This window comes from Pituophis catenifer, unplaced genomic scaffold (genome assembly GCF_029215685.1).
Source record: "Pituophis catenifer annectens isolate HBS135680 unplaced genomic scaffold, rPitCat1.0.hap2 SCAF_2, whole genome shotgun sequence".
In the NCBI taxonomy this organism is placed as follows: domain Eukaryota; kingdom Metazoa; phylum Chordata; class Lepidosauria; order Squamata; family Colubridae; genus Pituophis; species Pituophis catenifer.
In genome coordinates this window covers 120,408,041-120,421,412 of record NW_027256882.1, presented here as the reverse complement: position 1 = coordinate 120,421,412, position 13,372 = coordinate 120,408,041, and the positions used below count along the sequence as shown (strand labels likewise).

Sequence of the window (13,372 nt, the reverse complement as noted above, 5' to 3'; positions counted from 1 at the left end):
TTTCTCTTTCTTGATCTCTCCCATTTGTTAATACATTAGTTCTTTGGCCCAAAAGAAATTGGTATGCCTGACATTAACTTTAGGCTTCTTTGTTTTTGTATTTGGGGGATTTAAACTCAACTTAATGTGAGTCAAAAGTTGCCAGTCCTTTAGTCACAAATGTTTGCCCTACACTAAATATATTCTAATTTTGCCAGACAAACTTGAGATATATATGTTTAATGAGTTTTTAATTCACCACTGAATAATTACTGATCTTTTTATATCATGGGGAGGGATGAAGCTCATTTAAGAAAGTTTGATCCTCATCACCTCTACTTTTAAAAAATCAAGTCAAAATTTGCTTGAGTTAAAGTCAACTCCTGGAGACTACATAGATACTCCTTGGAGTTTTCTTGATAACAATATAGAAGTTGTTTCTTTCTTAACAATTGTACATAAGTGGCTTATCCTTTCTCGATGTTTTTTCTAATTTTCTGGAGAGACAGATCTCTCTAATTTCTGGATCAACTAATAATTAGATCTGACCCTGCTTTTTAAAAAATTATTATTAGCCACTCATTTTTTTCTAATTTTTTGTAACCCAGTGGACATAATTTTGGAAGGATTGATTGAGTTTGTGTAAGCTTATATTTGTGAAATTGGTAATGGCGCCTAAACTCCCTGTCTTTCTGAGGCCTCTTTTTTATTGTCTTTATTCTTCCAAGCATCAGGGTCTTCTCCAGTGTTTGCTGCCTTCTTTATGTGTCCAAAATATTTAAGCATTAGGTTCCTTATTAGTGCTTCCAGTGAGCAATCTGGTTTTACTTCATCTAGTTTTGGATGACTTTTCTTTGTGGTCCATGGTTGTTCTCAACGATTTTCTCCACAATCATAATTCAAAAGCATCAGTTTTTCCTTGTTCTTTTCACATGATCCAGATTTCACAGGTAACCTTGACAATAGATACTTTATTATTGGTATGTTGTTTCTGCACTTTAATATTTTGTCTGAATCTGTCAGAGTCTTTCTATTTATAGCGCTGTTTTAAAAAAACAGTACTATACTGTAGCTTTCATTTGCTTCTTGCTACTGGACCATGTATACATATTGACAAGGATACTTGTCCACATGGATACATATTCTGTCATCTTTCTGTCTAAAGATGATGAGTCCAATTTATTCTGTTCCAGTATATTTTAATCATACTCTATACAAGAATCTTTTTTATGATTTTGTTTCTTACAACAAGAAGAGAGGCAGGGCATGAGAAAGCATTTTTGTTACAAAGATCAGCTTTTGTGTCAGATACCAATGTAGTTGCTTTCTACCAACAGTATCAATAATTGGAGACCTTTTAAATGTTTTACTCCATTAAGATGCAATCACTTGGACAGAGCATAAGAAAAGTTTGTTTCAAAGTGCCTGTGTTATTATCTGGGGAAATGCAATGAAATTATGAATGCCATGGTAGATATATTCTATATATACCTTTTTATTCACATATATATATATCTAAACTTAACTCTCTGAATACTCTTTTCATGACTACATTTCAGTGTTAATGTCACTTATTTCTTGTTTCATGGTTAATAAAGTTATTGAGGGCAAATGTTATTTATAATTACTAAACTCATTTCCCCCCCTTTTTCAGACATCAGATAGACTAGATCTAATATATGATGGCTGGGAGACAGATTTATTATTATATTAATGGAGAAAATATTTAATATACACACATACACACAAAGGCATGTGTCTATATATATAAAAAGTAAGCATGTTAAAGGCTACGAGAGAAAATATATGTAATACGGATAGTCCTTGATTTATGACCATAATTAAGCCCAAAATTTCTGTTGCGTAGAGTTGCTAAGTGAATTTTGCCCCAATCTTTCTTGCCACAGTTGTTAAGTGAGTCATTGCAGTTAAGTTACTAACACGGTTGGTAAGTGAATCTTGCTTCCCCATTGACTTTGTTTATGAGAAAGTCACAAAAGGTGGTCACATGACCCTGGAACACTGCAGTTGTCCTAAATATAAGTCAGTTTCCAAGTGTCTAAATTTTGATCACATGACCATGGGGATGCTGCAACAGTTGTGAGTATGAAAAATGGTCATAAGTCACTTTTTTCTGTGTTTATTTAGTGACTTTGAATGGTCACTAAATAAACTGTGGACTACCTGTACGTAGTTGTGATTAGAAGAAATAGACCACCCTCTGAATATTTAGATATCAGGATTGAGTCTGGCTTTCTATTTTGTACATCTAGCTGTAAGTGACTAGGTTGGATCAGAGCGGATATAGCTCTGTATTTTGAAGATTCTTGTATGTGTCCTCTCCCCTCAAAAATATAGAATGTATGGGTGGAAGCTTAACCCCTTAATTCTTACTCCCTGCTATTGCAAGTAGTTAAGATAACTGTACTAATATCCACTCCTAGCCATTTTCATTTTAATGACCTTAATGACCACTTTAGGTATGTGTAAAAAAAAAAGCTTTTGTATGTCAATTATGATCTTTGGCATGTTTTATTCTTTTCTTTCTCTGGAATCTGAATGTGGTATGCAGATCTCTCTAAGTTGTTCATCTGTGTTTATTTTGAATAAGGCAGGGTGTAACTTATGTCTGAGCTATGCCTTCAAGTGGTATTTGTCTGTGGTTTCTGATTTCAATGCGTGTATTCGACACAGGATTATTTCTACATATTTTTATGACATTTGTACATCCCTATTTGATTGCATCTCAGAGTATACGTTTATTTCTCAGTATGCTGCCTGAACTGTTTTGTGTCCAGTTAAATTTTCATAGAGAAGAGGGCATTTAGCATCAGAGGTTGGGTATAACTGTCATTTAAGCCTGTATCTTCATGACAAAACATTTACTCAGAAGACATTTCTAGAGTTAATGAACCATGTTATCTTCACAGAGGCAGTTCTGATCAAGAAATGCTTCCCTGATATTTACTAACCTTGAAACTCTTGCAATTTTGAAAAATCGGACCAGGTTTCTGGTATTTAGGGAATGCAATTGATCTGCCTTTGAATACATAAAAAAAAAAAACACACACACACACACACAGTTACTCATCTGTCACCTTTCTTCCAAGAAAGGCTGCCTGCCTTACTAGCGTTATTTTACTTTTCTCTTTATACATAGATCCATAATGTTGGCTAGGCTGAAGGAGTGATATGCCAAAGATCACACACAGCCAACTTAAACCTATAGATAGAAGATACTTAATACCAAACTAATACCTAACCGGCTGCCAACTCACGACCACGACTCTCTCTGGGGAACTGTATTCAAAAAAAGAAAAGAAAGCCACTCTCCGCCCCTATTACCTCTCGGTTATAATGTTCCGCGCTTGCTTGGAAATAAGCAGCGCTAAACTGCAGAGAGGCTCATTCCCCAGCGCAAAGGACGTCATGCGCCACATCTCCCGCGCCTCTGCTTCGTGCGTGCCTTTGCTCACACGGCCGCCGCGGCTGCACCCTTTCCCCCCCCACCCTTACTTTCGCTCCCGGTTTCCTCGCTCTCCCGCCCATCCCGTTACTCTGACGCGCTGTCTTCCAGCCCCCGCCGCCGCCGCCCCGCGGGCTGTTTACTGGAGCACGAGCTGCCGAGCAATGAGCTCAGTTCCCCTTTCGCGTGCGGCTCCGGTGGGCGGAGGCACTCCGTTCTCCAGCCAATGAGGGCGCCCTTCCGCCAGCACCGCGGGTACCGCCAGAATAAAAGGCGCCGGGAAACGCACGCTGCAGCCCAGATAATTCACAATTGGCAACGGCGCGCTCGGAGGCTCTCTCCCTTGGCCGGTACGGTACCTGCTCCTTTTGCTTCTCGGGGAGGGCTTGAAGCCGGCACGATCGTCCTGTGGGCTTTGCCTTCTGTGGGGGACAAGCGTGAATCATCCTCGCTTAGCGGAGCTTAGTCAGGGCGGGAGGTTGGAGAAGCCGCCGGAAAGACAAGCTTTTTCTTCCCCCCCTTCTGTGTCTCTCTCGCTCTGAAATCTGGAAGTGAAGCTTGGGAGGGAGGCGGAAGCGCGCTCTCCTCGCGTTGGGAGAAGAACACGATCCACGCCCCAGGCAGGCAGATAGAGAAGGCCTTTCCTGTGAGCCCCGAGCCATCTCGGACGGTCCTAGCCCGGGTATCCACCCCCTCCTCCCAGCGCGCGGCTGATGTGCACGAAGATGGAGCAGCTTTTCTACCCTGACTCCTTTTTCTCCGGCTACAGCCAGGACTACAAGGCGCTGAAGTCGGGCATGGCTTTGAACCTGTCGGCCGAGCCGTTCCGCGGTCTGAAGTCCCAGCTTCCCCATCACCTCCGCGGCCAAGAAGACAGCCCCGCTGGGTACTTCCCGGGCTCGCTTCAGCAACAATCGGCTGAAGCGGCGAGCTCTTCGCTTAAACTAGCTGCCCCGGAGTTGGAGCGCCTTATCGTTCAGAACAGCAACGGCGTGATCACCACCACTCCCACGCCGCCGGGACAATACTACTATCCGCGGGGAGCCACCGAAGAGCAGGAAGGCTTCGCTGACGGTTTCGTCAAGGCGCTGGACGATCTCCATAAGATGAACCACATGCCACCCCCCAATGTCTCGATCGGGGCCGCTGTAGCAGCTTCGTCGGCCAGCAGCGGCTACGGTGCCTCCCTTCCACAGGAGCCGCCTCCTATCTACACCAACTTGACCAGCTATAACCCGACCGGCGCCCTGAGTACCACGTCCAGCTTCCCCAGTGCCAACCTGAGCTACATGCCGCAGCCTCACGGCCTAGCTTTGCCCCACCCCACGCGGGGTTTCAAAGAGGAGCCCCAAACGGTGCCGGATGTGCAAAGCCCGCCCGTGTCTCCCATTAACATGGAAGACCAGGAGCGCATCAAGGTGGAGAGGAAACGGCTTCGCAACCGCCTGGCCGCCACCAAATGCAGGAAGAGGAAGCTGGAGCGCATCGCTCGGCTGGAGGACAAGGTGAAGAGCTTAAAGAACGAGAACGCGGGACTATCTAACACTGCCAGCGCGCTCCGAGACCAGGTAGCGCAGCTGAAGCAGAAAGTAATGAACCACGTGAACAACGGCTGCCAGCTCCTCTTGACAACCAAGATGCAGCAGTCCTTCTGAGGCGGTGAGGGACCGGGCCGATCGCCGTCATCTCAAAGACTTTTTCCGCCGTGAGAAAGAGAAGTGGACTTGTCACGCAAAAGTTTACACGGAGCCGGACTGACGTTATGCGTCTCTGTTTCCAAGTCCGTGTTTCCTAGTTACGTCTGTGACTCAGTCTGGTGGATCCAGAACTTCGATCTGTGCTGAGTGTGTACAAGTTTTTTTATAGCTGTCCGTGAGCGTGATTTCGTATGTGTGTGTATTTAAAAGAAACGCGTTTCTCTCGCTCTCGTGCGGCTGCATCGCTGGATGGTGCAGTGGAACTGGAGGTACTCGAGACGGAGTCCAGAAAACTGGCCTTTTGGTCTCCTTCATGCCAGTAGAAAAAGAAATGGACTTAATTTAATTTATAACTGAAAGAAAAGGGACCAGGACAGAGTTTGTCAGGGAAGAGATGGAATCTCAGCCTCTCTCTTCCCCCAAGAGGCCACTGCGTGGACAAAAGGGCCAAGAAGGGGAAGCGGGTTTGTTTACTAGCGCTTTTAATACTTTTGAGTCCTCAAATTCATCCCCTCATGATTGTATTTGTCTGTGTTTTGACTTTTTATTAATTATTTAAGTAAAAACGTTCGAACTACTTTATCTGTGTGCCTCTTTTCCTGTGCCACAACTTACCAACTCGTTTACCTGTTTTTTTTAAAAAAATATTTTGTGGATTTCTGTACAGGCATGGACACGATCTACTTAATCTCGGAAAAACGTAGATAGATGGGGAAGATTTAATTTCTGGAACGCCCTGAATGGCAGTACCTGGTCGTTAACCCTTCCGGTGGATGTTTGTTCTTCCTAATGGGCCTGTTAGTGTAAACCTAATTAGACCGGCCGTCATGTGCTCGATGGAATTCACCGCGTTTCCTCTTTCCTTTCCCTCATCTTCCCCGCATGGGGCCGCCGCCTCTGTGACCCCCCGAATCGGAGCTCTGCCTGCGCTGCGACGCTCTGCTCGATGCCCCCCTCTGCCGCGCGTCATTCTCCCGAGGTTTTCGGAGTCGGTTTCCTTTCCCCTCCCAGTTTTTCCTTTTGATGTCAAACTCTCAGCTTTGATGCTTAAAAGCTCTGGTGCTTAGCCTGTTGGAGTCAGGGACGGGAAAGGGAGGGGGCGCGCCTAAGGGCCCCAGGGCTTGGCCTCCCACACGCCTAAGCTTCACTTCCTTGATCTCGCAAGTTCTGACTTCAGCTCCAGTGGGTGGAGCCTCCGGGCCCGAGCGGGAGGAGGGGGGCTCGTGCTGACGCAGGGGAAGATGCCCATATTTGGGCAGTTTCTGCCTCGTGACGTTTCTGCTGGTCGGGCTCCATTCCGGGAACCCCCGCCCACGTTGCCAGGCAAAGGCCCCTGGACTATGTCAATTTCCAGCCAAACAAGGAAGGGGGCGATGTTTTTGGGGCTGGGAATGTCCCAAGACACCGCAAAGCCACGAACTTTCAGCGAGCTGGCTGGGTGGAGCGCGCTTAGCCCGTGGGGGCAACTCAAATGCCTGGTTCACACGTTTGGCCTGCGGGGGGAATGACACACTGTCGATAGGTCGTGATTGTGGATTGTCGGCTTTTGTTAGTTTTCCCGTAATGCGGGGTCTCTTGCCGATCATTTTAGCGCGGTCGGCCCCAACGATTGCTTCCGTAAATATCGCGGAGTTTGTGGTGGCGGGGAAAAGAGCAGGCCACGCTCCCCTCCCTTTCAGAAGTCGCCTCTCGCTAATTGAGAGCATATCCCTATAGGACTTCTACAGACAGAAACAATCGGAATGATCGAAATGTATCTAATCTCGCATTTCCTTTAGAAATAAAACGCTAAGCCAGGCCTAAAACAGTTCTGTGAGGTCATCAGCTGATTTTATCCCTAGTCCAGGAGCTCGAATGAGGAACTAGCATCTGAGGCTATTCTGGCTCTCAAATCCTAAACCAGATCCTTTCCTACTCCCTGGCTAAGCAAGGCACCTCTTCCAGAAGACCTGTTCAGATTCGTTAGTGGTTCTTTATGTTCCCATTAGTATTGTTTCGCTAATATGGTGAAGGATCTAAGAGAAGGGTTTTGTAAACATCTTTGTTGAGGTTCTATTTCTATTTTAGTGGTCTCTCCTAAGGCGTATTTGCTGTAGAGAAGACACTGACTGAATTCACCAACACAGCTAAGCTAGACTTAATTTAATCATGGCTTGTTGAATAACATAAAACTGACTAGGTTCACATACTGGGCTAGACACATATTTGTAGTTGATTTCACACAACATATAGAAAGAAACTTAAGCAAACTGTTTAGTGGGTTAATGTGGTGGGGAAACTAAATCTTTCTGACTAGTTTCAGGCATTGTTAAGGCATGATCTGAATAATCACAATAGGCTGGACTCAAGCAACACGCTAAGACAAAGTCAACCAAACCATATGAATTAATATGTTGTATGGTCCAGATCTCTATTTCACTAATAATAGTTGGGAGAAACTTTAGATGGCTGTGTATTTAGTCACCATAGTGCAGTGGTTCAAGTGTTGGAGTAGCACTGTGGTAATCCAGTTGAAGTCCTTCTTCAGTTGTGGATATCATTGGGTGATTCAGGGCTAGTTGTTCTGTTTCAGCCCAACCTCTCTCATGGGGTGATTGTTATACAGAAAAATAGGGGGAGGGAATGTTATATACACCACCCTGAGCTCCAAGAAGAAAGACAATGTAAATCTAACGAAATTGCTAAAGAAGCAAAATACAATCCACAATTTGAGCTCATCATGGTTTCTGTGCTTCAGAATATGTGCCTTGTACATTTTCTTTGCCACACTATTTGCTTCCTGATGCCTTTTACTTCAGGGAGTACATTGACACAACACAAGTGTGAGGCAGCTTAATAAAAGCATCAACTTTTCTATAATGGGAATATAGTGACAGATCTAAACAAGTTTAGATCATCACTGCCATCTTTGCTATGCACAATGTACAAGCATTTTTTCTTAAGGGACTTTCAAGAGTGCATTTTTACTCCTGCATCTGTAAAGATGAGCAATAGAGCTATACAAAATAGTTTAGTTTCCCCATTTAAAATGTATCATATTTGCATCTCTTAACTCTCTTTAAGTGATTCACATGTAAAGCTAAATTATCAGGCATTTTGCCTGTGTGTGTAGCATGATGTGAACTTATCCATTGTTTGTCAATTCGTGTATATACCAAAGTTTTCCTGAGTTTAGGACTGCTCTTGATTTTGAGTGGAGTATGCTGGGGGCCATACTCCAAAAAAAGTAGATGCAGTCAGAATAAAATCTAATTTTGATTCCATTTAATTTTAAATAAATAAATATGGCTACTCCCTGTATAGTCAAATTTTCTCTCTGATCATATGAAAGATTTAACAATGTTCAAAAGCCCTGGGTAGATGCTTCTGGCTTTACACTTCTGGCTTACTATGAGGCACAAACTATGCTGTAAAGTAGCTGTCCTTTCAGCCATGATTATCTCTGAATTCTGTTGTGTGAAAATCTGAGGGATCTTTGATTGCTTATTGACTTTGCTGATGTTCGTTCTTCCAAAAGATTAAAATTGGGTAGGATACTGTGAATTTGTAAACACACTTTGACTATCCTTTTCTTTGGTGTCATCAGATTGATGGCCTTGAGTAATACTGTGGCTAGGTCCACACATCACACTAAACCATGGCTTATTTTAACTATGATTTGTCAAATCACACTTGTTGGATTAAAATGACACTAAGTTAGAAATTATGGCTTAGTGCAGGGGTGTCAAACTCACATTGTCATGGCTGTGTCACGTGCAGGCCACGCCCACTCCAGTTCTGCGAAGGGGAAAAATATCACGAAACATCATGTGACAGCAACGTGACACCACGAATTTGACATCCGTGGTTTAGGCAATGGAACACCAAACATTCTATATTTCATATATGCCCTGGCTCAAAATCCAGCATGTGCTTCTAACTGGACTTGTAAGTGAAGTTTAGGGTGGGCTAAAACAAAGTTACTCATAAAAGCAGGATGTGGTATCCTGCTTTTCTTGTCTTAAAAAAATTGCTAGTCCACGATTCAGCCACAGATCAAAAGGTCAGTGTGACTCAGTAAAAAGTAAATGGGATGTCGGACCATAGAGAACTTTTAGAGTCATCTAATAGCAATGGCTGAAGAAAGACATGCGCATTGGGGTTTTCCTGGACGGGAACTGCCAAATTCATTTTGGCAACTTATCTTCAAAGATTACTTGACAAGTGTTCATAAAGACAGGACCTTTATGTATGAGACATAAAGTGGTTTTGAATTGGGGGAGGACATGGTTATTTCTCACAGTATAGATGCCGAAGTTGGGGAAAGGAGAACTGGCAGCACTGTTCTTGATTTGTATATATAGTTTCTGATTATATATGATGTGAAACACAAGTTTCATCAGAAAAAAATTAAAAGAAAACCATGTTATTTTTAAAAGTTTGTAAAATAACTTGCTAAGAACAACTTTGAAAAGCCTAACTTTACTAGACTGCAAGGGTTATGCAGAAAAGCCTAGCTAGAAAATATTTTCATAAACTGAGAGGCAGAATAGAGATGTATTAACAAATGGAAAATTAGATTTTGATTTAGGACTTAGGATTTAGGATTTAGTATCTATCTTTACAACACCTCTCTATGATCCCAAGTGAGGATAGCAACGGCATACTGGGAATACAATAGCTATATAATAGGTACAAGGACATTTGAATCAGGGTTTTGAGGAAGATCTATTGAACAGAAAGAAATTATAGCAGTCAAACTCCTCAGGTGCCATTTATCCCTGAGGATAAAAACTGAATTCTGATAAGGAGTACCTAGCACCATAGTACCAAATTCCTTCTGTCTATGTTGCCTTCTTGGGTTCTTAACTACTAGTTGCTATCGCTTAAAGGATTGAGGCAAGATCCTTGCTAGGCCTCCCTGGAGCTATATGGAGCAACTTAATGTCCCTGGTAGGACGACAAGCTGATTTGGAATGGAATGTGGCTGCAGTACTTATGGCACAGCTGGAGATGAGGCAGCACCTTGTGCCTGTCTTCATCTATATCTCTGGGCAAGGGAATGGAGGGTATGGAGAAGGAAAGAGGCAGGCAGGAAGTTTTCCTCTCTTCTTCCATTTCATATCTAAGTGATTGAAATCGGAAGGGACACGGGAAACTGGGAAGGTAAAAATAAAGCACGAAGAAGCCTTTAATGCTCTGACATCATAAGGTAACTTAAAGGAAGTAAAAAAGCAAAACAGGTTATCAAGGAACAAGCAGCATAAATACACCGGGGCAAAACTGGAACAGCAAACTTGCAAAACAAGTTGTAACTAACAAAGGATACTGGGGACAACACAGACACGTAAGATTATTAGCAACCAAAGTAAATCTGGGGATGGGGAAGTGGATTTGTTGCTCGTCTCCAAACAAGCAGAAGATCAGATGCACGTGTGCGCGTGTGCCTGTGTTTGTTTAAGGTCAGGATTACTCAATACACAGTTCTTGGCAAAGAAGGAAATTGCAGTGATACATAATATTGACAAAAACAAAGATGCTAAAAGGTAGGATGACAATTCAAAATACTTGGGCAATCTGAATTCGCATTGCTGAATCTTGGTGGCTTCAAGACTCTTAAAAGGGATATGGGGCAAATTTCTTAAAGATAAATGTGCAGAAGCCAGGTCCTAGATTTGTGTGACATTTATCTTGACTCTTTGAAAGACCTAGAATGGATAACTCCCAGGAAATGTAAGAGAAGCTGAAAACAAAATAAATGCCTGGCTGGCATTTACTAGGCAAATCAAGGAGGAACATTTTACTACTCTTCCAGGAAGGCACTGGACCATGAACATCTGGGGGAAAACATTCTACAATTGTAAGACACAACCTCCTCTCTGTAAACTTGAATCATAGGTAGTACAGTCAAGAAAATAGTCTTGCCAGGGACACAATTATATTAAGAACTGAAGGTAAATGCTGAGATGGGCAGCACCCATGGCATATCAGACTTCGAGATCGAACTTAATACCTTGCATTTTATCCACAAGCTACAGGAAAAAGAAGCAATGGATAGCACATCTCTTTTGCCAGTAAAGATTCAAAGAATGACAAGCTTTTTTAAAAAAAATTAGCAAGATATTGGGACAAATCAAGCAATTTGATTTTAAGGCCAGAAAGAGAACAGAACTTGCTTAAAAAAAATATTAGCACCAATTTAGCTTCTGTATCGTTTATCAGAATCTAAGTCAAATTAGATTCATTTTGACAGGATAATTTAAATTAATCTATTAATATTATTGAGTACCTCCATGGCAAAATAGCTTTATAAAACAGTTTGAGGAAGAAATACAAAGATAATAGGAAGTGGGTAACTAGCTCATATACTAATGAACAAGGTCACCTATTTTCTCATTAGAATGATAAGCAATTGGCAAGGAATAGATACACTCATGCAGTAAATTGGCAGACAAGTAAAATAAAAACAGCAAAAACCAATGCTAAAATGTTATGCAAGTAAATGATGATAAACCTTGTGATCTGGGGATTAGACAAGGAGAGACAAGCATTTACACTACAGGACAGTAGGTATAAGTTAAATACCAGGGGTTGGGGCAAGAGCAGCTCAGGAGTATTTACAGAGAAAAATGATACAATTTCCTCTTGGGAGATCTTCTGAGAACAATTTAGACAAACGCCCATTTGTCTTCTTTCTTTAAAGGCATAAAATCTCCTACTTAGTGGAAGTTTCCTCATTTTTGCTACCATCTGTTTCCTTAATTCAGAATACTTGGGAACATATGTAGCTAAAACTCATGACTCCCAGGTTTTCATCTCATTTGTTATTTTGCAAAACCTAGGCACAGGGCCGCACAAGGCAAGCACATAATTTAACTAAGGATAAGTACTGTAGAATGTAACTGGGTGGAGTGGGTGAGAACATTTTTCCTTGCCCTGAGGAAAGTTAAACTCATTAGACTATATGCAGAATAAAGCTTTAGAAGAGGGTTTCCATTCTCATTTCTACTGTATATGGAAACTTGGGGCTCCACTTGTCTGGTATTCAACAACAGCTTAAATAAATGTACTGTGAGCTTCAAAAAGGTTCAGGACTGTCTGAGGCTCTGCAATGCTGTGCTATGTTGCTACCTTTTACTTGTACAGGTAGTCCTCTACTTACAACAGTTTGCTTAGTAACCATTTGAAGTTACAGCGGCACTGAAAAAAGTCACTTATGGCCATTTTTCACATTTATGACCATTGCAGCATGCCCATGGTCAGGTGATTTACATTCAGATGCTTGACAATTCACTCAGTGTCCAGGGGTCATGTGAACACTTTTTGCAACCTACTGACAAGTAAAATCAATGGGAAAACCAAATTCATTTAACAACCGTGTTACTAATTTAACAACTGCAGCCATTCACTTAACAAGTATGGCAAAACAAGTATGGCAAAACTTACTTAACAAATGTCTCACTTAGCAACATAAAGTTTGGGCTCAATTGTAGTTGTAAATTGAGGACTACCTGTAATCTGTTATGGTGCAAATATCAGAGTTGTTCATTCTATCATCCCCAGAGCTAACAAAGTGTGCTCCCTACTGGTAATTAATGTTTGCTTTCTCTGGCAGTTTTCCCTAAACTGGTCCATCTAGATATTTTGAATCTCTCTTTGTAGACAGCCCAACCAGCATAATGCAGCAATACAGGTTGTCAAGTTACAACCATTCAGTTACAACAGCGCTGAAGAAGGGGGAACTTACAACTGGCCCATGGAATTTTAACTAGTGTCCTCATGGTCATGTGATTGCAATCCAGATACTCAGTGCTGGGTTATGATTATGTCACAGTGAGATGGTCACATGATCACTATTTTCAACATGCATTGCCAGCTTCCTACAAGCAATGTCAATGGGGAAACTGAAGTTGTTCCAGTTCCTTTTCACCCGTCCATGGCATCCCATCCCTGTGGACCAGCGCACCTAACCGTGACATCTCCCAGGCTTCTTCCTGAGACAACCGCCTCTTCCCACTTAACAACCATATCATCCTGGGTTTACAAGATTGCTGTCACTAAGCAATGTGGTCATATGATGCACCATTTAGTGACAGAAACTCAGGTCCCAATTCATTCATCACATTTATCAACCATCTCACTTAAGTTACCTTTTTAAAGTAAGTAAAGTGAGGAACATTTGTTCACTTTTGCTTGGGGGCGAGTAGGAAGGTGATATACCAGCAGAGCCAAGTTAGGCATTATCTCATCT

General features: G+C 42.3%; 1 protein-coding gene across 1 annotated transcript; it reads left to right on the top strand.

Annotated features, from left to right (window-relative positions):
* Positions 1-3,755: 3,755 nt before the first annotated feature.
* On the top strand, positions 3,756-5,721 carry JUNB (JunB proto-oncogene, AP-1 transcription factor subunit). Its single transcript, XM_070934353.1, has one exon. The coding sequence runs from the start codon at positions 4,159-4,161 to the stop codon at positions 5,098-5,100; it is 942 nt and encodes a 313-aa protein (XP_070790454.1). The 5' UTR covers positions 3,756-4,158; the 3' UTR covers positions 5,101-5,721.
* The last annotated feature ends 7,651 nt before the right edge of the window (positions 5,722-13,372 follow it).